Source organism: Paroedura picta, chromosome 1 (genome assembly GCF_049243985.1).
Source record: "Paroedura picta isolate Pp20150507F chromosome 1, Ppicta_v3.0, whole genome shotgun sequence".
Taxonomy (NCBI): domain Eukaryota; kingdom Metazoa; phylum Chordata; class Lepidosauria; order Squamata; family Gekkonidae; genus Paroedura; species Paroedura picta.
In genome coordinates this window covers 37119088-37144493 of record NC_135369.1, presented here as the reverse complement: position 1 = coordinate 37144493, position 25406 = coordinate 37119088, and the positions used below count along the sequence as shown (strand labels likewise).

Sequence of the window (25406 nt, the reverse complement as noted above, 5' to 3'; positions counted from 1 at the left end):
CTACTGGCTCTCCAGAATCTCAGCAGAGGACTTTCCTCTCTAGCCAAGATCCTCTTAATGCATGAAACTGATTGAATCCACACCCTTCTGCATACAAATCATGTACGTTGTGAGCTCCAATCAAATGCTTCCACTCTTATCTAAGGAATCATCAGCTCTTTGTTTGCTTTCAAAGTACTGAAGATTCTCCTGTGTTCTGAAAAGCAACTGAGCAAGTATTTACCTGCAAGCCTGAAATATTAACAACATTAAATTGGCAAAAAGGTCGCATTGTTTGGGTCTAGATCAGAGGTAGTCAACCTGTGGTCCTCCAGATGTTCATGGGCTACAATCCCCAAATACTGGCAGGGGCTCATGGGAATTGTAGTCCATGGACATCTGGAGGGCCGCAGTTTGACTACCCCTGCCCTAGGGAGAATGAAGATGAACCTATATCTGCAAACCTGCAGGCTCTGGAGAAGGCACCCTGCTCGCCCAAAGGCCAGCCAGCTGCTCCAAAAGAGCTGTGCTAAGCTGCTGCTCTTATCAAGTCAGAGGGAAATGCTGACTCACCAGCTTCTGGGATGAGATTGCTGCTTCCCACAACTAGACAGAGGGCAAAATATTCAGCAGGGAATTTGGGAGGAGGGGGAAGAGCTCTCAAAACAAAGTCACAGAGGGAGCTTGCATAATAGCTAATGAAACAGAACGGCCATCACATGATTACTACAGGGGAGGCAGAGTGCAGTCACATGAATGCCTAGCTAAGAGGATACCAAGGGAGGTCACAGACAGAGTCAGAGTCCCTTTATTGGCATAAAGCCAGGGGTGGTAGTGATGGGGGTTTTCCAAGACAGATAAGCACTCTTAGCATTAGATTTTAGGAATATGAGGCAGAAACCAGAAAGGGCATGTGTGCCAGGCCAGTACAAGCTAGAAAGCACCACACTTTAAATAAATGAATTTGCTTATAGTTTTCATAGGACAATACACACATACATCGCTGTACTGATCATATAGGAATACACAGAGAGCAGGTAAAGGTAAAGGTATCCCCTGTGCAAGCACCGAGTCATGTCTGACCCTTGGGGTGACGCCCTCCAGCGTTTTCATGGCAGACTCAATACGGGGTGGTTTGCCAGTGCCTTCCCCAGTCATTACCGTTTACCCCCCAGCAAGCTGGGTACTCATTTTACCGACCTCGGAAGGATGGAAGGCTGAGTCAACCTTGAGCCGGCTGCTGGGATTGAACTCCCAGCCTTATGGGCAAAGCTTTCAGACGGCTGCCTTACCACTCTGCGCCACAAGCTCTACTGAGAGCAGACAGGCACCATTAAGAGACATGGTGAGAGCACAGTTTCCCAACATGTGGCACCCACGGTTTTAATGATTTGTGAATGCTGTATTTTTTCGAGTGTATGTCTATACCAGGTAAGTTTCAAGTTCTGGATCACCAGGCCATACCATCGTTACCTGTTATTACTCAGTCAGCCTGCATTTTATTTATTTATTATTTCATTTATTTCAATTTATATTTTATTTATTTATTCTTATATACCACCCTCCCTGCAAACTTGAATGGACTCCGGGGAATGGTAGAGGACAGGAAGGCCTGGAGGATCATTGTCCATGGGGTCGGGTCGGACACGACTTCGCACCTAACAACAATAACAACCACCCTCCCTATATATAACTTGCAAATTATAACTATTTTGACATTAAAGGCATAACTTTACAGATTCTGCATCTGTGCAATGACTGTGTAAAGTTTACCAGACTTTGGGAGTGTTTTCCAAATTTGACTGAGCGCAGGCTGGTGGTGGGAGGGGCCCCTGGGTCTTTAGTTTTGTTTTCATTGGCCCTGACCAAAGGCTTGGTGGAAGAGCTCCATTTTACAGGCCCTGTGCAATTCTTTCAGCTCTGGCAGGACCCTGACATGTTCTGAGAGCTTGTTCTACCACGTGGGGGCCAGGACGTGCCTCTCTGGAGCCAGGGATCACCAGTTTGTTGGTATTTGAGGAGCTACGTGCTGTCTGGGGGGGGGGGGTGTAGGCAGAGAGATGGTTCTTCAGGTACTCAGGGCCCAGAGTGCATATGGCCATGAAGGTGATTACCAAGCCTTAAGCCTGATTTCAAATGCTTCTGAGGCATAGGTTTGCCCTTTCCTCAAAACAGAAGACTGCCCTGCTCAGTGCTAAGTTTTAAATGGCCAAAACTGGACAAAAGTCTGGGAAATATTTGCAGGAGGTGCCTCCCCCTGGACCTCAATTTGGGGAACATGAACTGGGCCAAATTTGTGATGAATTTTCACCTGCGAAGTGACTAGTGTGACCAGATAAGAAACCAGCCACAAGGCTGTAGACAGCATAGTATTACAGCAATCTTCAGGTCTATTCCAGAGCCGATATTACACTGTTTCAGGTATGACCATAGTGGGCCAGTTCAGATATTGGTCCCTCCAAAACTTTCGAAAGGTATTGCATGGCTTTTGTTTTGACCTTTTGATTTGCACTAAAGTGGCTAGCTTTGGCTTTCTTTGGGAAATACCTGGATTTAACTGACAGAGAGGGATACTTCACTGGGGGACGATGATATGAAAGAGGATTGTGCTTATGGGACTTTTTATGCTCCAAGGCCACTGGGACATATTTCCCAATTTGGCTTCCACTGACTCTTTATTTACAGCATCAGTTAACATTAATTGTCCATATGACAGCTACCCTCTATTTTTCCTGTGTTCTCAGACTTTCAAAGGTTTCTGTTTGTGGGCAGAGACACATTCAATAACCTACTAGTTTTTATACTTGTGACTGGAGGCAAATACCTCCTACAACCCAACACAAAATCCACCCATTACCACTGTGCCTATTCAGACTTGTCTAGCATTGTACACAAAGTTCAGCCATGCTGGCTTAAGTTCACGGCCTAGATAATTTTTTTCTACCCCACCCTCCATTATTCAACATCTATTCAGGTGAAGTGTTTAGAAAAACCTGAACGTTTGCCTGTTGCTATGCCCCTCTGCTGCTTTACTTTACAGAGCCAGCTAGTGTCATGGTTAAGAGGAGCAGCCTCTAATCTGTTGAGCTGGGTTTGATTCCCCACTCCTCCACATGCAGCCAGCTGGGTGACCTTGGGCTAGTCAAAGTTCTATTAGAACTGTTCTCGCAGAACAGTTTTGTCAGAGCTCTCTTAGACCCACCTACTTCACAGGGTGTCTGTCGTGGGGAGAGGAAGGGAAGAATGACTTTAGTAAATGGCTCTGAGACTCCTTCAGGTAGTGAAAAGCAGGGTACATAAACCAAGATTTCTTCTTCTAAATGCTTTTAATAAAATATATTGCATGGCTTTTGCTGTCAGATTTTGCTTTAAACCAGAACAGCTACTAGTAATGTCATCAAATCACCTCATGTCTCTCCCCCCCTCTGTCTTCCTTGAGCCTGCCTGTTAACACCAGGGTTCTCCCTAGGACATCTTGCCCATATCCAGCCTATGCTGGGGCAGCTGCATTAGTTCCCGTTTGAGCTCCAGATCCCGTTCAAGGTTTTGACCTTTAAGGCCTCTTTGCAGTCTGGGCCCAGCATGTCTGAGGGACAGTATAACTCTTTATGGCCATTGCGCGGCTAGCTGACATCATATCCAGGGCTCTTTGAAGCCGAAAAAAATATTTCAGGTTGGAAAAGGTTGAAAAAGGCTGAGACACTTTTGTTACTTAGCAAGGGCTGTATGATTCTTGACAAAATCCTAGTGCAACAAACCGCTTTCCCAGCAGTACAGTAACATCAGCAAGACCTCTGGCCCTCATAGGCGGGGATGCAGGCTTGGTTACAATTGCCAAGTCTGACAGAGTTCAGCACAGCTGGAAGCCAAATTATCTTGGCAGCTGTTGAACCAAAGTTATACATGGGACTGGCACTTTCTCGTCCACTGGGACTATTCTACGCCCTTTGCCCTGGAGACAAAGCAACTGGCATTTCAGATGTAATTAATGGGGAAAGACAATTACAATTATATGAATCTATAGCAAACTTAGGTTTGAAATACTTCATATTGCTCTAGTTCTCAAAAAAAAAAAAAAAAAGATATCAGAGCCAAAAAGGAAAAGAAAAATTAATCTTCAAATAATGGTGGAAAATTTCAAATGTTTACCTTCTTCCCATTTTTTTAAGGCTCATTAACACCTCTGCTGGGAATTTACCAATGTATTTAAAGAGCACATCCTGTGTGTTACATTTGTACATATCAGGAAGAGATATCCAGAGAAAGCTGGTTGGGTCCTGGCTTGGTCCTGATGAAAAACTTTCATCAAATGCATCAAGCCAGGGCATCTAAACTTCATTCAGCACCCTTGACAACCCTTAAGTCACCCAACCAATAACTTGCAGCTGCATTATTAAGTCAATAAAACAAAACAGATGTCAGTTAATCATTATGCAAGAGTGTCAGGCGGTGGGTGATCCTTTCTGATAACACAGCTAATCTTTCAGCTCCGCTCACTCTATAACCACAGAACTTGGTACCGATACTGGAAAAAACTCACTTCACAGCTCCGAACTAGAGACAATCAAGGCCATAGACAGGGTGAGGCCTGTGTGCACATCACCCCACCTGGAACATTCATTTGCCCCACCTTAAAGGCTTTTTACTAAATTATGTTTCCCCTTTCATTCTGGTTAGAAATCAGGGGAACTATTGCTCCCCAAAATGATAGCATCCCAAACTTGCAAAGCAACTTCTTACCAGAGGTCCACATATACAATAACTGCACAGAGCTTATGCACATCATCTTCAGTGCACACATGCAAAACCGACTGACAGATTTATGTGGAATAATCAAGTATGATTGTTTTGTTTTGACTCTATCCAGAAGGCCTTCGCAAATGTTATGACTGTATATTGGTACCTGGTGGATCCAGTGGCAGGACTGGAGAACCCAGTTCAGCAAGACAAAGCAACACAAGTTTGCTTCTTCCTCCTCCTCTGGAAGGAGACCCTGCAAATCTTTCTTGTACTCTACGCACTACTTTTGTTCGTGGTATGTATTTATTTTTTACTGTACTATATTTACTGATGTGCAGATTCCCAAATCCCATGTTTCCAGAGGAAAGCGACCTCTGAAGAAGCAAATCTAGTACATCCCCAACTGAGAATGGGAACAAAGCTCAGGAAGATCTCATCCCTCATTCTGCTATAAAGGGAACAGAGAATACCAGACTACTCTGGCAATCACTATTTCCTTGCCCACCCTGTGACTTTTGTTTGTTTCCAATCCTCCCCATAGCCTCTTCAGGCAACCTGGTTGTTGTACATCTCCCCAGTGTTAATGCAATCCCTGTGAACAGTTGCTATAATCCAAGAAGACTGAAAGGAAGACTCTTACCTTCAGAGAATCCACCAAGTCATCCACTAAGAAGAGGCGCCTGAGCTCCTTAATTGTGTTGTTGAAGTGGCCAAGCACAACATGGCTATATTTCTGAACAAGCTCTTCGGACACAGCAACATTTTTATCCAAGTAAGTCCTGGAAGAGGAAATGTGCCATCTGTAAGACTCCTGGTTTCCAGAGCTATTCATGCTCTCCAAGTTCTCAGTCAAAGCACAATGAAAATAAGTGGAGAAGTCACAGTGGCCTAACATTGTACAGGCAAACAAGAATTAAGAGCTGGGCTTCTTCTAAATTATTCATAGCTATAAAAAACAAACAAACACCTGAAAGCTTAGTGGTTTCTCTTTCCAAGAATGGATACAGCTTGGCAACTGAACTGCCTTTATTGTCAGAAACAAACTCTATTTAAAGCTGACCGACAAACAGTAAATAAACAAGACAAGTTCCCACAGGCTTAAATAACATTAGGCAACTAAAGTAATAAATACAATTGTGAGAGAAGAGCTGCTTTTATATACCCCGCATTTCACTATCCAAAGGAGTCCTTACCTGTACTTTCCCTTCCTCTCCCCACAACAGGCACCCTGTGAGGCAGGTGGGGCTGAGAGAGGTCTATGTGAGGTCTATGTGAGAACAGCTCCAAGAGAACTGACTAGCCCAAGGTCACCCAGCTGGCTGCATGCAGAGGAGTGGGGAATCAAGCCCAGTTCTCCAGATTAGTCTGCTGCTCTTAACCACTATACCACCCTTGCTCTCACTGTGCTAATGTCACTCAGAAGGCTCTCATCTAGTAGAACATCTGATCATCTTCATCTGCTCTCTTATGCCACTTGAGTGGCCACAAAACATTAAGCCATGCCACATCCCGCACAATCAGCCTTCAACGCTGCACTTTCATGCCTCTACCCATTTATCACCCCACTCCAAACATCACCTACATGAGGGTAGACACTGCACCCCCAGTTGTTAAATGCAAATCCTTTTCTGATTTTACGACACAAATTAAAATGTTCACTGTTTAATTTTTTCTCCCTTAAAGACTAGATTTGGGTCTTCAAAAAAAAAGCTTTCCCAGTTTTGGTCTATGAGCTACTGAAGTTGCCTGGAAGCCAAGTCATCCAGTCTTCAGCTCTACCACCTTGGAAACTTTTCAAACGTCCTTGGTTAACAATGACACATTCAAATGTTCCATGACACATCATGTTCCATCGTATCTACCCCATGTAATTTTTACAGGAAGGGTCTCCCTCTAGAAAGCCACTGCAATACATTCTGATGTCAGCACAACAATTTCTGCTTCATGATCCCATCTTTGTCCACTGGAGTTTAAACAGGACTATGTGCTATCCAGATAAAATATATATTTGATTTTAAAGTAGGGGGTCTCAGCCCCAAGGGCATTTTTGTATTTTGGGGAAAATAGAGGCCACCACAAAATGGCTGCTGAACAGGCATGACCAACCTCAAATATTTGGAGGGGGGGTTGCCCTGACAAGCATCTCCCTATAACAAAGGAATCAATGTTCCCTGAAGAAGCACTGAGGCAGCTGAAAAAAGGAAAGCATAGGCTCTTTACTCTGGGAGAAAACGACTATCTATTTTGGGTTTCCAAAGAAACGGGGGGGGAGGGGCTTATTCCCTGAGTGGCCATAATGACAGGATACTAAGTCCACAAACATATGGAAGTCCTAATATGGCTAAACTGAGACACACATCTGTGAGACGCCCAAATGGAATGAGCTTAGATCTTTGGCAGTCAGTCAGCTGATAAGGAATGATCTGATGTTTCCTGGGTTTGTGTGTGTCCCCTTTCCATTCAAAACTCTTCAGATTTTGTTCTCAAGAACTATGACAGTATCAGGATACACATAGACAGGAACGATGTTGGAGATTATTGCTCTAAAGAGCATAGAAGCAGCAGATCAGGAAAGGGAGCCACAGAAGTCTGCATGATAATCATCCAAAGATGCACTACTACAAGAGAAAGGGCAGTTTGGAGGCAGACAGCTCAGGCAGAACTATGGCATATACAGCAGGGATGGGTTGCTCCTTATAGAGAAGGAATAACTAGGAAAGAATGGCCTACCTAAATCTGCCTAGGGGCCTTAAGCAAGTCATTCCACCTCAGCAACAAAATGCAACCCAATCCTAGAGTATACTGGCCTTACAGAATGGTTAGAAGCAGGGCAGAAAAATCAGCATTTATTGTTTTTCTGCAATATTATAAGTAAGCCTATAACTATAAAGCATACATTCTGAGAATTAAGATCCACCAATCTGAGAACTTCTGAGCACACACTTTAAGAATGTTGTGTGTCAGAGGCAAAGATTCAACAACTAACAATTCTGAATTTGCCCAATTATGCTTAAACAGGAGGAAAATCAAGCATTACTTATTTTGATATCAAATTTGGAGGGATTCATATATTTAATATATTTTTCACCGAAAAAGAAGAGATTTGCTTTTCTCTGAATTACATCCCTGCACCTAAAGGAGGAATCTGGAAATACTTAAATTTGCGGTTACATGTTAGTCTAAACTAAAGTATAAGAACTTTTCAACCAATTCCTTTAAAAAAGAACAAGTACTTTAAAAAGTGAACAAATTATCCATTGAAAAAATTAGTGCCTGAAAAATCTAAAATGTTAAATGTAATAATGCAGAGTCCTCCAGATGGGCAGTGGGGTGGCCATGGTCAGGTATCAATGCTGGAGGTGCAAACTGCAAATTGCCAAAGTTCACACATAGCCCCACATGGAGGCATTGATTTTAGCAACAACTCTGTCAGTTATACCAGCAAACATATTCTCTTTTCACTTTCAAAGGGCTGTTGTACACATGGCCCATAATCTGCTTCCAAATGATTTCTCTTGTGTGAATAACTCAAAAGACAGTGACAAAGAAATACAAGGATTATGAAAAACTTATGATGGGTTAGATCTCAGCTATCATCTCTGCTGATAAAAGTGTGTGGGGGGTGATTTTCACCATGTCCCTCTTCCTGGATTCAACTCCAGACTTCCTCCATGCTTTCCCTGAGGTCTCTTCTTTCCCAGAAGCAGAAATTCAGGAAGCAATTTTGAGAGCAACAGAAAGGAGCAAGTAAAGTCGCACACCACTGATAAAATCCCTCTATTGGCAGAGATTTGAGAGTGCTGCACTTTCAAGATGAATGTTTTAGAAGGTGCCTTACCCAACTATGCAGCAAACAAAAACCCAAATGCCCACTGCAACCCTTCATCTCTGCAAGAGAAGTTACACAAAAGAGACTTACCCAAATGGATGGCCTTCATCAGATTTCTGGATTGCTTGGATAACTCCCTTGTATATCCTAAAGCTGATGGTCATCGACAGAAGGCCCAAGGCAATGTAAGCAACCACACTCACAATACTGAATACCGTTAAAGAAAGCAGCAGGAACAAGCTGGCACCGAACACCACACCAGTCTTCTTAATGTCTCGCCAGTAAAGGAGGTCAACAACTGGAGAGAGTTAAAAGAAGACAGATCAGAGGGTATATAGTCACTAGAATTTGGATACAGCAATGGCACATGACTTGTTCTCGGTTTTTAAAACCACAAACGTTTAAGAGGAGTTTTCCCTACTTCATAGCTCATTCACATACATACACACATGTACAGGCATATGGACATACAAAAAATGGAATACATGCTTGAGCTATCAAATTTAACAAGAATTTAAATCAAAGAGGTATTGTAGCAGTGGTATCAATTACAGTTGGTCTTTACTATTTGGTTGAACATAGAAAGCAAGGACAGTACCTTAAGCACACCCAAATGAAGTTAGAGCAATGCCACAAAGTAATTGCACAATTAAAATTCCTCAAAATCCCAAAAGCTGATCGAGTAGAAAACTGATCCCTCGGTACAATTTCCTCACAATGAATGTACTGGGTTAGAATTGTACCAAGAACTGCGTGTGTGTGGAAGGAACATGAGCAGCAGATCCATGCCACTATTAATGCTTATGGCGTAGGCACGTGGTGAGAAAAACAGAGCATGAGAAATACCTCTGAGGGAACCAAGTCCACACAAACATACAGTTTGCATGGGAAGGGGAGTTAATTAGTACAAGCATTCCTAATCAAATGCATGCAGCTTTCTTTTGGCTTGAATTTTACTGGCATTTGAATTTGGCTTTACAGACTCTCATCCACCCCACACAACTCAAGATTTTCCCAAAAAAGAAGAATTGGCTTAATAGCCACTTTTCACTACCTAAAAGAGTCTCAAATTGGTTTACAATTGCCTTCCACACAACAGACACCCTGTGAGGTAGGTGGAGCTGAGAGAGCTCTAAGAGATCTGTGACTGACCCAAGATCCAGATGGTTGCATGTGGAGGAATTGCAAATTAAACCCAGTTCTCCAGATTAGCATTGCAGCGCTTAACTTCTACAACACACTGGCTCAAATTCACTCAAACTCATTCAATTCACGGGTTCAAAAAGTCAATTTCATTGTGTCGACTTAAACTTGGAAGGGATGCTTTTTCTTTTATCTTCACTGTACATAGTTACTAAATAGTTATCTTTTGGCTCACAAAGTGTTGAGCAAGATGGTGCTTTGATTATTTAACAGAATTTCAACTGTTTGCAAGGTGTTTCCTTAATGCACATAAAATATCCACCAATAGAGACAGACACAAAGGGGTATTCTAAGCAGTATTTGCCTAGAAATAATTTTCTGCTGCTGTCACAAGTGTGAATGAGCAAAACTTACTTGACAAAAAAATTAAAAGAGTAAGGTAGCTGTAGCTTTATTGTAAAGCAAATACCACAGACTACATTTGGTAAGCAAACAAGAACTGTCACTGGGTATTTCTAAAAATAGCAGGGCTAGCATCCTGCCTTATGATCACAGCTCATCCAGTTACAGTTTTTTCCTTCGCTTTTAAAGCAAGTGTCTCGATAGGACAGCTGTAAAAGCCTTCTGACCATATCTTCAAAAAAGAGAGTTCCAGTTTCAATTGCTGCTGCTGCACCCAACGAAACATTTACACCTCTCTCCTGAATCCTATTTATTTCTCCCACAGAATTAAGAGAAGAGGACCACAGTAAACTGGATTCTGAAGCACAGAATGAGTGCAGAGGAAAGAAGGCAGTGGTCCCAGGAAAACTTCTGAAGACGCTCACACACTCACCACTTCTGGCATCCATCTTGCAAGGGTTCCTGCAAGCACGGATTTCACACAGCTGACTAGCAAGCCTTTCCTCTTCCTGCTAGGGCACTCACAGGTCATCTGATCGACAGAGCACCCTGCTGCCTCACCAGTGCACAACTCAGAAAAGCCCCGACCAATAATTTTGAGCTATCATCGTCCACAGGGACAGCTTCTCCATCCAGTTCACATGTATTCACAGCTATCTCTTATACATAACATAACTGGGTTTTAGAAAAAAACAAAAATGTTGAAGGACACCAGGGTCAGTTCAAGATCCATTTCGAAGAGGTATATTTGGAGTGGATCTAAATTAGAAGGTATGGTCCCTATGTACTTCTTGTTTAGCTGAATGACTGGTGTTTTACAGAAGCATTAAAAGTGTTGTTTTCGGATTAGTTCTATAATTGGTAGTACAAATTAAAACAGTGACTCCCGCAAGGGGGCAAAAATGGATGTTCTGCATTAAAAAAACTAAACCAGGCAGCAGTAGTTCTGGGAGATGCAGGAATGTTCCATTTGAAACGTTTATCAACTTTTCCACTTCTTTAAAAAATTTGAACATTTAAAGAATCTAAAAGTCAAGATGTCTGAAGCAAATTATTTATGCTTGTTTTATCTAGGTTTGGGTTGTTGCTGTTTTTTTTAATGACAACATACCACAATGAACTATTTAAAAATATGTAGCATATAAGTGGTGGACTGATGAGGGCTTGCAGGGAGCATCTAATTTTTCCACATAACCTTCTCCCTGCACTATATCCTCCTGCACCTCCTCTCTTTACTTTGTCTTTCTCAAGTCTTCAGCCTTCCCTTGCTCTCTCACCCACATACCTTTTTCTGCTCTTCCACTACTTTCAGCTTCTCTCTCCGTTCCCTTCTTCCTTCCCCTAATTTTTAATCTCCCCCACCCGTCTAGACTGACCGAAAATAAGGCTTGGAAGGCTCAGCAATATCTTTATGGTTGCCCAGCAACCCCCAAGGCCACCAGCTTGGTATAGGGCAGGGGTAGTCAAACTGCGGCCCTCCAGATGTCCATGGACTACAATTCCCATGAGCCCCTGCCAGCGAATGCTGGCAGGGGCTCCTGGGAATTGTAGTCCATGGACATCTGGAGGGCCGCAGTTTGACTACCCCTGGTATAGGGGTTAAGAGTGGTAGATTCTAACCTGGTGATCTGGGTTTGATTCCCTGCTCCCCCACATGCAGCCAGCTGGGTGATCTTGGGCTCACCACAGCACTGATAAAGCTGTTCTGACCAAGCAGTGATATTAGGGCTCTTTCTGCCTCACCCACCTCACAGGGTGTGGGGAGAGGAAGGGAAGGAGATCGTAAGTCGCTTTGAGACTCCTGGTAGAGAATATAAAGCATATAAAGCATATAAAAACCAGCTCTTCTTCCTCTTCAATATCTCAGTGAGCAGTCTTGTTGGCCACGTTTTAAATTTTTCAATTTATTCTGAAAACCCAGGGGTTCTCTTGAGTTTGTAGAAAAAAATCTTTGGGCCCCAAGCCTCACTATGTAGATTTTTCATCTATACTATAAAGGCCAATTCAAAATTAGATCAGTTACATTTTCATTCCCCATGTCGACATCATTCATACTTCTACTGACAATATTATGGTTTCTGAAGTGCCACATAAATTGAACCAACCCACAGCCACCATTATAAGTATACAGATACAGCAGGATGTTGTACAATACAACACTGCAGTCAGACTTGGGGCTAGGATCAAATACTTGCTCTCTCCTGAAGTTCTCTGGGTAATCCTGAGCTACAGTCACTATCTCTAAACCTGAATATTGTACGATGCCATGAGCTCCTCAGAGGAAGCATGCAACAAGAGTAATTAGCTCAAAATACTCTCCTCTAGCCATTCTTCCCAGTGGAAACTGAAAATGAACTGATTTCTTTCCACACATTTATCCAGAAGGTCAGTTGACTGTGTTCCCAAACCAACCACAGTAAAAATAAAACCACCCTTTTGCGTTATGCCTGAGCAGAGGCACAGGTAATTTAGTTGGGTGATCCACAGTACAGCAAACTGTCAGCTGATTCTATACCTAGAAGCCACAGACTTAGTAAACAGGCAGCTTTATTTTATATCGATAACTCACACATTCTTTATTTTGAACATGCAAACATTTAGCAAACAACAAAAAGAAGGGTTTTTAATAGGGGAAAGATTTCAGAGGTTAACATAACACTGAGCTGGGTCAGATCAACAGCCTGAGGGAAAGTCTGAAGGAGTGCAGACTGAAAAGGCAGAAAGAAACAAATCTTGTCTGAAACAAGAAACAAATCTAGTCTGAAATTGTCTCTACAGCCACAATAGATTTCCAATTTTTTGTTTTTCGTAATTAAACAACACAGTTCACTACAAGGAAAAGCAAGTTGATCAGAATACTATAGACCAGGGGTAGTCAACCTGTGGTCCTCCAGATATTCGTGGACTACAATTCCCATGAGCCCCTGTCAGCATTTGCTGGCAGGGGCTCATGGGAATTGTAGTCCATGAACATCTGGAGGACCACAGGTAGACAACCCCTGCTATAGACCCAGTGAACACCTGGCTCACTCACTTCCAAGCTTCTGAGATCTTATGAGGCACAGCTATATGCTTTCAAAGACTTGCCTCAAAAGCAAACACCACAAACCGAGGAGGAGAGAAAATTCCTATCCAGAAGAGATGAGATAACCCCCCCAAAAGAAAATACCATGAATAGAGTTGCAAATATCAATTGTAAAAGCTAAATCATTAATAGAGAAGCTTTAATCAAATTACAAATATTAAAAGTACACAATTTTTGTATACATGGAGGGTGAGGGGGGTTTCCAACATTTTTCAACCCTTCAAAGACTTTCTTCACAGCAATTAGTTAGAAATTCCTCAGTGGTTATTTGAGGTACCTAATGCTAGGTTCTACAGCTAATCCTAAAATATTGTGCTTCCAAAATCCATAAAACACTGGGTATAGAAACTAAGAATGAAGAAACTTTTAAGAACAACAGTCGGGGGGGGGGGGGGAAGTACAAGGAACTGTGCCACCTCCAACCACAAAAAGAGTCCTATTTGTTCCCATGTAGCATTCAAGAACTCCTCTAACTCAGAGGTCCCCAACATTTCTGAGTTTCTAGGCACTCTGTGAATTCTGAAACAGGATGGTGAGAACCTGCATTCTCTGTTGTGGCCCCCACCTGGTGGAACGAGCTCCTGGAGGAGATCAGGGCCCTGACGGAGCTTAAACAGGTCCGCAGGGCCTGTAAAAAGGAGCTCTTCCGCCAGGCATTTGGGTGAGACCAGACGAAATCAACAGCGACTGAAAGGCCCCTGCTCCCCCTCTGCCCCCCCCTCAGAATTCCACCAACATGCTCTGGACCTGTTTGTATTGTTGCACTGTTGTATTGTCTATATTATTTATACTGTTACATTGTTATACGGTTACAACCATTCGTTATCATTGTAAAGTTATTCACATGTTTATAGATTGTTTTATGTATTGTTGTTTGTTCTTATGTAAACTGCTGAGTCCCCGGGGAGGGCAGTATATAAATATAATAAATAAATAAAATAAATAAACCACAAAATGGCTGCCACAGAAGGCGGAGCCACTCCCTTCCCACAGAAAGTCCAAGTGCAGGAAAGATGGGATTTTAAAAATACACTAGGAAAGCAGATTACAAACCAACACTGTGGTGGCAACTGCTACCAAGGCAACATTTGAATCTGCACAAGACTCCCACCCACTTGGTGGTCATACAGTAAATAGCTGACCATGGAACTCATGGGCACCACATCCAACCATTGTAAGGATATGTGTTTAAGGTGTAAAATCTAATCATTACAAAACACCAAATTGTGTGCTGCCTAGCAGATGGTGCACAGATGGTAATATCATCTGGGGCTTTACAGGCCACTACAGAAAATGGAGCATGAGATTAAGTTTAAAAGATCTCAGTATCACTTTGACACCTGAAGAGTGTCAAAGCTCTTTATACAGCTCTGGGTTTGGCCCAGAAAAGCTTAAATATTTGCTCTTGGATTGATACAGTTGCAACAGTGCTGCAATATTATGCATCAGCACATTCTGGGGTTTAACAAATATGTCTGTGTGCACATGCATTCTTTGCACTACAAGAAACATACACAATTTCCAATAAACTTATGAATATCATTGTCAGTTACTAGATCTAGTGGTTATTTAAAACTGTACTATTCACTATGTTGTGAGCAGTGATTAAGTCTTGAGGTGTTATTTCAATTATATGGTCTCCAGCAGAATTACAGATGCATTGGAGAAAATTCAGCGAGCCACAAGTGCTCTTGGTATGGTTCCCACAACAGGCCACAATTCATTGTTTGTATAAATTCAGACCTAATCTACACTGCAAGCCCCCTCACCAGACCCTCTCCTGCCTATAACTCTTGTATGTGACACAAGCAAGCTAACACTTGTTAATCCGGCCACCACAGGCTGAAAGGGATCTCACACCCCTCACCCTGGCACTACCAGTGTTTGCAAGGTAATTTTGCTTTCTCAGCAGACACCTGGATTTCATGCACAGCTAACAATTGTAAATGTGAAGAGCTGCAAACAAGACCACTCTTCAAGGGCCAGTACACCTCTCCTCTTACTAGGTCTGGGGAAAACAATGGAAGAAGCATGACATGGATAAACTCCCACCTCCACCTCTGCATCCTCCTTCATTGCTACAAAGTGTTCTCCCAAGCATGCTAAAGGCAAGATGCTAAAGGTAAGAGATTACATAAATATGCACTTTTGATGTTGGTAGACAAAATGGTCTGCCCGCAAAACTAGGTGGGATTACTGGCCTTACACAGGGATTCAGATCATGTGCCAGAAAGACCTTAATGTGAAGCTTCTCGCATATTAACACAGAAACTGTAAAACCTAATGGCTTAGAGCTGCTCTAGGAAAGTATCAGCCATCTAAACCAAACATCTGTCATACAAATCAATTCTCAATTGTCCACAAGCAAAGAAGAGTTGGATTTTATACCCTGCTTTTTACTACCCACAGGAATCTCAGGGGCTTACAATCACCTTCCCTTCCTTTCCCCACAACAGACACTCTGTGAGGTAGGTGGGGCTGAAAGAGCTCTTGAGAAGAAATGCAACTGGCACAAGGTCACCCAGCTGGCTGCATGTGGAAAAGTGGGGAATCTCCAGATCAGTGGTCCCCAACCTTTTTATCACCGGGGACCACTCAACGCCTTTTACTGACGCCGGGTGGGGGAGGTAGTTTACTCCTCTACTCTCAACCACTGTCCTAACGCTCTCTGATCACTATGGTAATGTTTAAACATCCCTTCAAAATAAGATACAGACACGCCACAACAATGAACATAAGGAACATTTTATTTTCATGGAAATTTTAACTCATGACAATGACAAATCAACGGGAAACCTGAGCTTGTTTCTCTGCAACGAGATAGTCCCATCTGGGAGTGATGGGAGACAATGACACCCGAAGTGTGTTGTAAAGGGCCGGGGGGGGGGGGAGAAGGCGTCCTTCGGGGCCCACCTCCAATTAGTCAAAGGACCACATGTGGTCTGCGGCCCACAGGTTGGGGATCACTACTCCAGATTAGAGGCCGCCACTCTTAACCACTACATGATCACACAAAGAGGCATGATCCAGAATCACACTGGAATCCTAAAAAAATGCAAATCCCCCCTTCCCAGTGTCTAACTCAGATTCCCCAACGACATTCACCTTTATGCCCAACACCCTCAAATGTATTTAGGTCAGTATCCAGGCACACACCCCTCCAAAAAAATGAAATCTGTAACATCAAGTTATAGAAGCCCTCCTACTCCGTTTGCTTTCTCTAACACCTTCCATATTGATAAATTCAAGTGGGTAGCCATGTTAGTCTGAAGTAACACAACAAATATTGAGTCCAACAGCACCTTTAAGACCAACAAAGCCTTGAATAAATCTTTGTTGGTCTTAAAGGTGTTATTGTACTCAACCTTCCATGTCTACAGTGATAAATCTGGAAAAGTGTGACAGATTCCTTGTGCAGAACACTCAATATGAAGAAAAAGAGTGGCAAGATAATGAAGTAAGAAGCAACTGGTGCTTATTAATCTGAGATCCAAACACCTTAAAACACCTTTAAAATGCTTCATTCAATAAAGTGCACCCCATCAGGGATTAGTTTCTGAGAAAGACATTTCTAGTCATCAACTTCCTATTGTTTATTTATTTATTTATCTATGAATTGGACTTATTGCCCACCACTCCAGGCAAACTGACTCGTGGTGGGTTACAAACAGGTTCCAATACAAAAGCCCCAATAAAACCAAATTAAAACACAATAATACAATAAAAGCAACATGGCAGTAAAAATAACTCCATCCTAAATGGTGCACCCACCTAAGGGGGGGATGCTGATGGTCGCCACCAGAGGTGTCAAAAATTGGTAGCGGGTGTCTTCCTGGGGGGGGGGGGGCACCAGATTTATGCCCTGAGAAACTGGCCTCATCCATAAACCTGGTGGAAGAGCTCTGTCTTGCAGGCCCTGCAGAATGCCAAAAGCTCCCACAGGGAGATTGTCAGCCATGCAAAGGAAAGGGGGTTCTGGGAAAGAAAGGTCCTGCAGTAAGTGGAACACACATTCACATGGAACATTACTAAGGCACAGGAACAGTGCTTCTAGCTATTTTGATGGGCAGCAGCTTTTCAGCGACACTTATTATGAAAGAAAAAACTCTAGAAGTCTTGCTGGCTGAACTGGTGGCCTTGGTCTAGTGGTTAGGAGTGTGGACTTCTAATCTGGTGAGCCGGTTTGATTCTGCGCTCCCCCACATGCAGCCAGCTGGGTGACCTTTGACTCATCACAGCACTGATAAAGCTGATCTGACCAAGCAGTAATATCAGGGCTCTCTCAGGGTGCCTGTTGGTGTAGAGCCAGTTTGGTGTAGTGGTTAGGAGTGCAGACTTCTAATCTGGCATGCCAGGTTCGATTCTGCACTCCCCCACATGCAGCCAGCTGGGTGACCTTGGGCTCGCCACGGCACTGATAAAACTGTTCTGACCGAGCAGTGATATCAGCGCTCTCTCAGCCTCACCCACCCCACAGGGTGTCTGTTGTGGGGAGAGGAATGGGAAGGCAACTGTAAGCCGCTTTGAGCCTCCTTCGGGTAGGGAAAAGCGGCATATAAGAACCAACTCTTCTCCTTAATGCATTCAAAGCCTGTGCTCTACTGTTGAGTTATGCCTAGCTGTGAGCTACTACAATTTGGCAGGGCCATACTATAGCTGCAGATTGCTACTCATGCCCAGGACCTTCCCATTCTCACCCAAGAAAGAATCTCTCCATGCACATAAACAGGCAATGCTCATGTGCACATGGAACATTTCCTGACAGGGAAGAATAGAAAGTCGTTGTTGCTAGAAGACTATGGACTTTGGTCCTGCAGCTCTCCTGTTTATTTAAGCTAGACAAATCTCCTGAAGGACAAGTCAGAGTGCGGGCTCTTCATCATAGAAATATAAGTGGACTTGGAGTATAGCATGTCTTACACAGCACCTATTCAGGCATTATCACCTCTTCCTTGGCATCAAGGGGAGCAGAGCTTTTATGTCGACTCCTTTCTTTTCCACATACTGCACCATTGTTGACTGGGATCAACAGGTTCTGGGTCAACAAAGGTTTACCTGCACCAGCTGAAACTGGAAACTGTAGCTACAGAAATTAATCCCCCCCAACTTTTTTTTCTAAGATGGGAAAAAAATCCTGAGTAGTTAAGTTTGATTCTGACTGCCGTCTTGCACAGAGCACTAGTGAGTAAATCCTCTTAATCTTCACAAGGCTCTCTTGTGAGAAAGTGTAGACAAGGACTGCACCCTTTGTTTTCGTATTAGGATTTATCCAGTGGCACACTAATCTGTTTGTGGACTTTGTCCCTTCTTTCCCTAGCACATCTGAGGAAGCTATGTTATTCTAGGAGCAAGCTTCTTGTTTATTTCTTTGGCAAGGACTTAGTAACCTTCATGTCTCTACCCTACTAGTATGACATGGGTCACTACACAAAATGGTAGGCATAAGGCAGGCAGCAATTTCCACAAGTAGAGAGATGTCCAGATGGCAGCTGTTAAGATTTAGCACCACACCAGAAGAGCATGAAGCAGCACTGGACAAAAGAAAGGAGGAAAGCAGGAAAGAAAGATATATGGGATTTTATGGGACAACCTCTCATTCAGGCTTTGCCACTCACACGGACCCTTATCCCGCTTCAGTCCAATACTGCAACAAGTTGTCGTCATCTTCTTTCTTCTTTTTTTAAAGCAGAACTTCACAATCAGCCTTGAGCAATTCAGTTTGCAACCCCAAGTTATTCTTGTTGACTAAGAGCACGTCTTCATTTTTCACCAAAGAGGGATTCATTTGTCACCTACGCATCATATTTTCCTTCCTTCGGTTTTCTCACCCCTTTCTGGTGCATAGCTGTATCGCACATTTGTGAACTGAAGTATTTCAAGAGGCGGAGGGGAAAAGAGCCGAGGCAAATTCCAAAATGACGTAGGGACATAAGCTTCTCATGTTTTGAAACACATGATGGGGAACTTTGGAACCCTGGCAGGGATTCCCCATTATATGCCCAACCCCTTTAAGAAGACCCAGATGATTAAAACTTGGAACAAGGCCGTTTTGTTCTAGTGGTACAATCCAAAGCCTAAATATGCAGTAAAGAATTAATTTCTTATCCCCTCCCCCCTTATTTTGTGCAACAGAGATTAAGAAGAATAAGGAGATGAAGGGACAAAGGTTGGCCATTTCCCCCAAGCTATTTATTTGTCCTAGCTGTTTTAGATCAGAAGTGCCCCTTACAGTTGAGGCTAGCCATAAACACATTTTGTAAATCAAGGACAGCCCAAGTAACAAGCATGAAGGCGACAACCTAAAAATAGGCTTGGGGACAAGAAGGCAAGAAGCTTGCAGAAATAAGGATGATCTGGACTTCTGGACTTTTCCCTTGCTTGGTACAAGGTTCTAAGATGACTGCATTGCATCTAGCAGAAAAAGACCACTTGCTTGACAATAATACTGCATTAACCGTTAGCAGCCCTTAAAGCAGAAAAGCCAATGCTGTTTCAGAGGCAACACATCAGCTAAATGGAGGCTGGCCCTGACATTTGTACAGCCAAGGCATGCCAAAGGCAAGCTGCTATGCGCTGTCAGATGGCAGGACTTAATCCACTAAGCCATTTGCAGTCTCAGGCACGCTGTCGTCCCCCCCCCCACCAACCACAGGATCCTCTACATTTAAAATGTCAATATTCTGCAACACTGATCTTCAAATGGTTTCTGCACACCCTATCCCCATGAACAACCTCGAGAACGGATCCCACTATGACATGCACAATGTAAGCCTCTTTTGCAGAGGGCAACCCACAGCATCCTTAAAAGCTGAAAAGAACAACAGTAAAACAGCAAATACCCTTATCCTTCCAATTGCTTGGCTGACTGTCCATCTCTCTTCCAAGAAGGATCTGCCCCTCCAGCTGGGATTATCAATTATGCATACCAATAGAAAGGCTGCCGTTGGAGAAATAAGGCGCCGGAGAGATGAAACATCAGGCTTTCTCCAGCAGAGGTCTGCAGTCTCTCGCCTGCTGCACAACTGCAGCAGAACTTAAGTCACCTGACTGTCTTCTGGGTGTGGAGCAGACTGACGCAGTGCAATCTGTAACTAGGCTACCGATACTCTCCCGGCACTAATGCCTCAATTCAATCTGCTTATCATGGCAACTGTTTGCTTGTTACTGGTACCAATGCTTGGGGGGGGGGGGGTGGAGAAGACAGACAAAACTGACACTGCAACTCAGGGGACGCGCACACACAGAGACACAAAGCTCTCCCATTATACTAAGGGCAGCCGAATACTATGGAAGCAGCACAAGGAGAACATATGAAATGCTGGTCCAGAACAATTTTTTAGTGTAGCTAGGATTGCCAGCTCTAGGTTGGAAAGACCTGGAACCAGGAGTGGCTGGGATTTGGGACAGGGAAAGAACTTTGGTGGATTATATAGCTAAGGAACCCACCCTCCAGAGCAGCCATTTTCTTCAGAGAAACCAATCTCCTGCCTAGAGATGAGCTGTAATTCCAGGGGATCCACAGGTCTCTACTGGGGACTAGCATCCCTGAAAACAGCCTAACACAATTTAGAAGAAGATTAACACAGCTGGCAAATAACATGTTTATGCAGTGGATTTCAAGAGTTTAATGCATTTCATGTCTATATTCTCTCTGTATGCCAATCCTGTCAGATCGTGTTACTAGCCCTGGGTTTGAGACAGAACAGGAGAAGGGGTTGAGATAACTGATGTGGCTTATCCGGGGACATTTGAGACTAAGGCAATAAGTCAACCCAGCATCTCCCGCCCCCTTCTTAATATATCATTTATTTAAAACACTTATGTCCAACCTTTCCCCAGGGTTCCTGATGCTCAGCCGATGTTTCAATGCTTTCCAAGTTATATCAGCCTTCTGAAGAGCTATCCCAGCATCAAAGGAGCACTCATCTCAAGCAGCTTTGCGACCTCTTCACCCCAGGGTGTTCTTCTTATCAGGCCTTACTCCCAAAGACAGCTTGCTTGTCAAATGACATCTTTTATTAGTTTTGGCTCATTCACAGGGGTTTCACTGGGTGCTGATTTTAGAAGGGGAAGCCAAATCACCTGCTGCCTGATAGCTATGCAAGTTGAAAGCAGAGTCCAGTTAAACTAGCTCACATGCCATAAGAATTGCTTTTCAAACTCCTCTTGAGAGCCTGCCAAGCGACTGACCCAGGAAGCAGCTGTTTGAGGAATACGTCTGAAGCCCCTTTAAACTCCTGGAAGAGCTGCATGCTGGCTGTGACTTAACTTCAGGCAGGGCCCTTTGAAAAGTTTCCCTAAAGAAACCTCTACAGACTCAACCGCTAGGAGCACTTTTAATTCTTTATTGGTTCAGCATTACGGACCCTTCCACCCCTTCTGTCGCCAGCAGACTCTGAACACAAAGGAGTGTCTTGGGTCCAGGGTCAGAAGTCCAAATTTTCTAAAAAGCATTTTGAAAGCTTTAGCTCTACCTTTAAAAAAAGGTAACCCTCTATTCAGCCATTTACAAAAGTCAAAAACAGAGATTATGCAAATAATATACACTCATTTGAATGTTACTTTATAGCTGGTAAAAGAGCAGCTGCAGTTCTAGTTAATCGTTCCCTGTTGGTATGTCCAGTGTGTTACACTACAGACTGCTATCTGATTAAGGAAACATTGATTCTTGAAAGCTGATGTACTCTCAGGTGCTACTGCACCTTGACTCACGAGTAGTCAAACCGTGGCCTGCCAGTGAGTGCTGGCAGGGGCTCATGTGAATTGTAGTTCAGGGACATCTGAAGGGCTGCAGTTTGACTACCCCTGTGACTAGCTCATCTACTGCAGATTAACATGGTTTCCTCGTGAAACTATGGAATATTGCTTTTAGAGAAGAAAAACAAAAGGTCTGACTATCAGAAAAAAGAGTAAAGGGAACAGGACTGTAGTTAGTCTGAAAAATTGCAGAGTTTCATTCTTTCTCCCCCTCACACTGTTTACCATACTGATCTTTATTGTGTTGTTTTACAGTTCTGTAATCTGCCTTGAGCCCTTTTCAGAATGGGGGATGGCAAAATATTACCTTGTTTAGTTGAATCACATATCATTACTGTGTACCTGTAAAGTGCCATTAAGTCACAGCCAATTTATGGTGACTCCAGCAAGGGGCCTTCAAGACACGTGAGAAGCAGAGGTGGGTTTCCATGGCCTTCCTCTGCAGAGTCTTCCTTGGTGGTCCCCCTTCCAAATACTGACCCTGCTTAGCTTCTGATGAGATTGGGTTATAGGCCACCTTCCCTCCCACACAAGTTATTACCCATGTAGAAAAGAGAAACATTTCAAGTTCTGCTTCTCTGCTGTTTTTGTCAAGTTAAAGAAGTTGGTTTCCAAAGCCTCAAAGTCAGCTACTCAGCACATGCTACCCACGCAACAACCATCACTGATTATCAGCGCTAAGATTGAAATCATGGACTGTACATGAATTTTTAAAATATTTCTTAATACAGAGACCTTGGGACACTATCCAGTTATACAGATGGATATTTAATAATGTTTGACATTTTGAGAAAGGCATCCAAAAGCTGAATCCTCAATAGCAGTGGTAGTCAACCTGTGGTCCTCCAGATGTTCATGGACTACAATTCCCATGAGCCCCTGCCAGCATGGGAATTGTAGTCCATGAACATCTGGAGGACCACAGGTTGACTACCCCTGCTCAATAGTACAACCGTTGTACTTTGCAGGCCTGAAATATCTATGCAAATAACTTATTTATAAACACTAGGTGGCACCAAACCCTCTCTTTTTGGCACTCTCCCCTTTGAGAAGTCTTAGGCCAGAGGCATGCAGCCTACAGCTTAACATAGAAATAAATATCTCTTTTTTGAGGGAAAAAAATTACATCTTTAAGGTATATTGGAGGCTTAGAGTGTTAGAATAACCAGTATGTGATGGGAATAGCAGGCAGAAATTTGGGGGAGGGGGCCTAAAGAGCTTCCCAGAGTAATGATAAAAGCACCCAAGGGGGGGGGCTTGTTCATGGTTTGTCATCCTCTTGGAGAACAGTGGCAAGTGGCGTGCCTCTGGGATCTCTCCTGAGCCCTGTGTTGTTCAACATATTCCTGAATGATTTGGATGAAGGAAAAGATAGTGCTTACTAGTGTCATTTGAAGATGACCCTAAACTGGGAAGGGTAGCAAACACGGCAGAAGACAGAATCAGGACACAGGATGACCTTGAAAGGTTGGAAAACTGGGCTAAATGAATTTGAATAATAAAAAAAATGCAAACTTCTGCATTTAGGTAGGAGAAATCAAACGCATCGTTATAGGATGAGGGAGACCAGTCTAGGCAGTAGTATGTGTGAAAGTGACCTACCTAGGGATCTTAATAGATTATACACTAAACATGAGTCAGCAGTGTGACTCAGTGGCTAAAAAGGCAAATGGGATTTGGGGCTGTATCAAATGGGGTATCATATCCAGATTGCATGAGGTGATGTTACAGCTTTACTCTGCTCTAATTAGATCTCAGAATTAGATGTTCAGTTTTGGGCACCACAACTGAAAAAGGATGTTGACAAACTGGAGCGTGTCCAGAGGAAGGCAATGAAAATGATGAGGGGTTTGGAGACGAAGACGTATGAGGAAAGGCTGAGAGAACTTGCTCTGCTTAGCCTGGAGAGAAGACAACTGAGGTTATATGATATCCATCTACAAGTACTTGCAGGGCTGTCACATAGAGAAGTGGTCCCCAGCCTTTTCAAGGCTGGGGACTGTGGGGGGGGGAGGGAGAAGGAGGCCTGGAGACTGGAGGGGGAGAGGGAGGCACTCGCCAGCTGTCGCAAACGCACAGGCACGGAGCTGCCACACCTGCGCATTTGCCCCCATGCCTCCCCCCCCCCCCGCAGCATGGGCCGAGCCGCGGGGGGGAGAGGTTGGTGCACCCACTGGCGCGCCAGCGCCGGCACCTCCGCCCCACCGTGGCCTAGTACTGAGGGCCTCACGGCCATAAAGGATGAAGAAGCATTGTTTTCTGTTGTCCCATAGGGTAGGAGAAGAACCAATGGGATGAAATTACTTCAAAAGAATTTTCATCTAAGCATCCAGAAGATGTCCCTGACAGAGGGATTCCTTAGTGGAACTGGCTTTCTCAGGAGGAGGTGGGTTCTCCTTCCTTAGAAGTTTTTAAGCAGAGGCAATATGCTGACAAAAATGCTGATTCTATGAATTTAGGCAGATTTTGAGTCGCTGGGCAGAAGGGATTGTGTTGGTGCTTGGCTCTTGTAACCCCTTCTTGCATGCCCTTCCCTGGCCACTTTAGGGTTGGGAGACAAATTTCCTCCAGGCCAGGCTGGCCATGGATTTGGGGGTGCGGGTGGGTTAATTTCCTGCATTCTGCAAGGGTTGGACTAGATGACTCTCAAGATGCCTTCCAATGCTATGATTCTAAGTAAGTTGTCAGTGATCCAATAGTATCATATAGCAGTTTGAACTCCAATACAATACATTCCAATACAACTGAATAAAAGTATTAAAGAATTTTTATCCTTCTTTTTAAAACTCACCAAGAAACACCGTTCAAATTGAAACAATTAAAAATAATAATCAACCAGTGCAAACAGCTTTGAGTTCTGTGGAAGAAATGAAGGACATGAACAAAAAAACCCTCAAAAAATCTGCATCTTTTTTCAAAGCTGACTGGGTGGATTTCAGGATGAAGGAATTGAATAGCTACAGAACAACAGTTAAGCTCCTCTGCTAATTAAGACTCAACTTGTAGTGTTTATTTACTGCGAAAGCTAGACAAAACCAGCAAATCTCTATATATTGGACACTGACTTACTGCCAAGTAGAAATGCATGCTACATTTCACACCAGCTACATTTCACACCAGTCATCCTGTGTCCTGATTCCCTTCTAGAAGGACTATTGGATCAGGTTCTGGCAGAAGTAGCAGCAGTGAAGCAACAGAAGGGAACACAAACATGTTCTACCCTATGCATTGGAGTAAGCATGGACAACTGGTACAGCAGTACTGAAAGAATGCAAACCACTGCAGCAAAAGCCCCCAGTGTTAGGCACAAAACTGTGATGCCCCTAGAGAGGTAGCTGTCTCCCAGCAGCCTTCAATCACATTACCCCTCATGCACATATCTCCTCCAGTTAGCACAGTGATTCCCACAGCCCCATTTCATGAACACCAACTCTCCACATTCTGCAAAACGTTGACAACTACCAGGCAAAT

General features: G+C 43.5%; 1 protein-coding gene across 9 annotated transcripts in view; it reads right to left on the bottom strand.

The window, feature by feature from the left end:
• Positions 1–25406, bottom strand: part of RTN4 (reticulon 4) — a 118806-nt gene that overhangs the window by 5989 nt on the left and 87411 nt on the right. For 4 of the 9 annotated variants that reach the window (XM_077334110.1, XM_077334081.1, XM_077334089.1 and 1 more), the window contains 2 exons: positions 8639–8846; positions 5360–5498 (listed from right to left, as the gene is read on the bottom strand). In XM_077334110.1, coding sequence (XP_077190225.1) covers positions 5360–5498; positions 8639–8846 — 347 coding nt within the window. The other 5 variants (XM_077334137.1, XM_077334128.1, XM_077334119.1 and 2 more) reach the window with 5 other exon arrangements.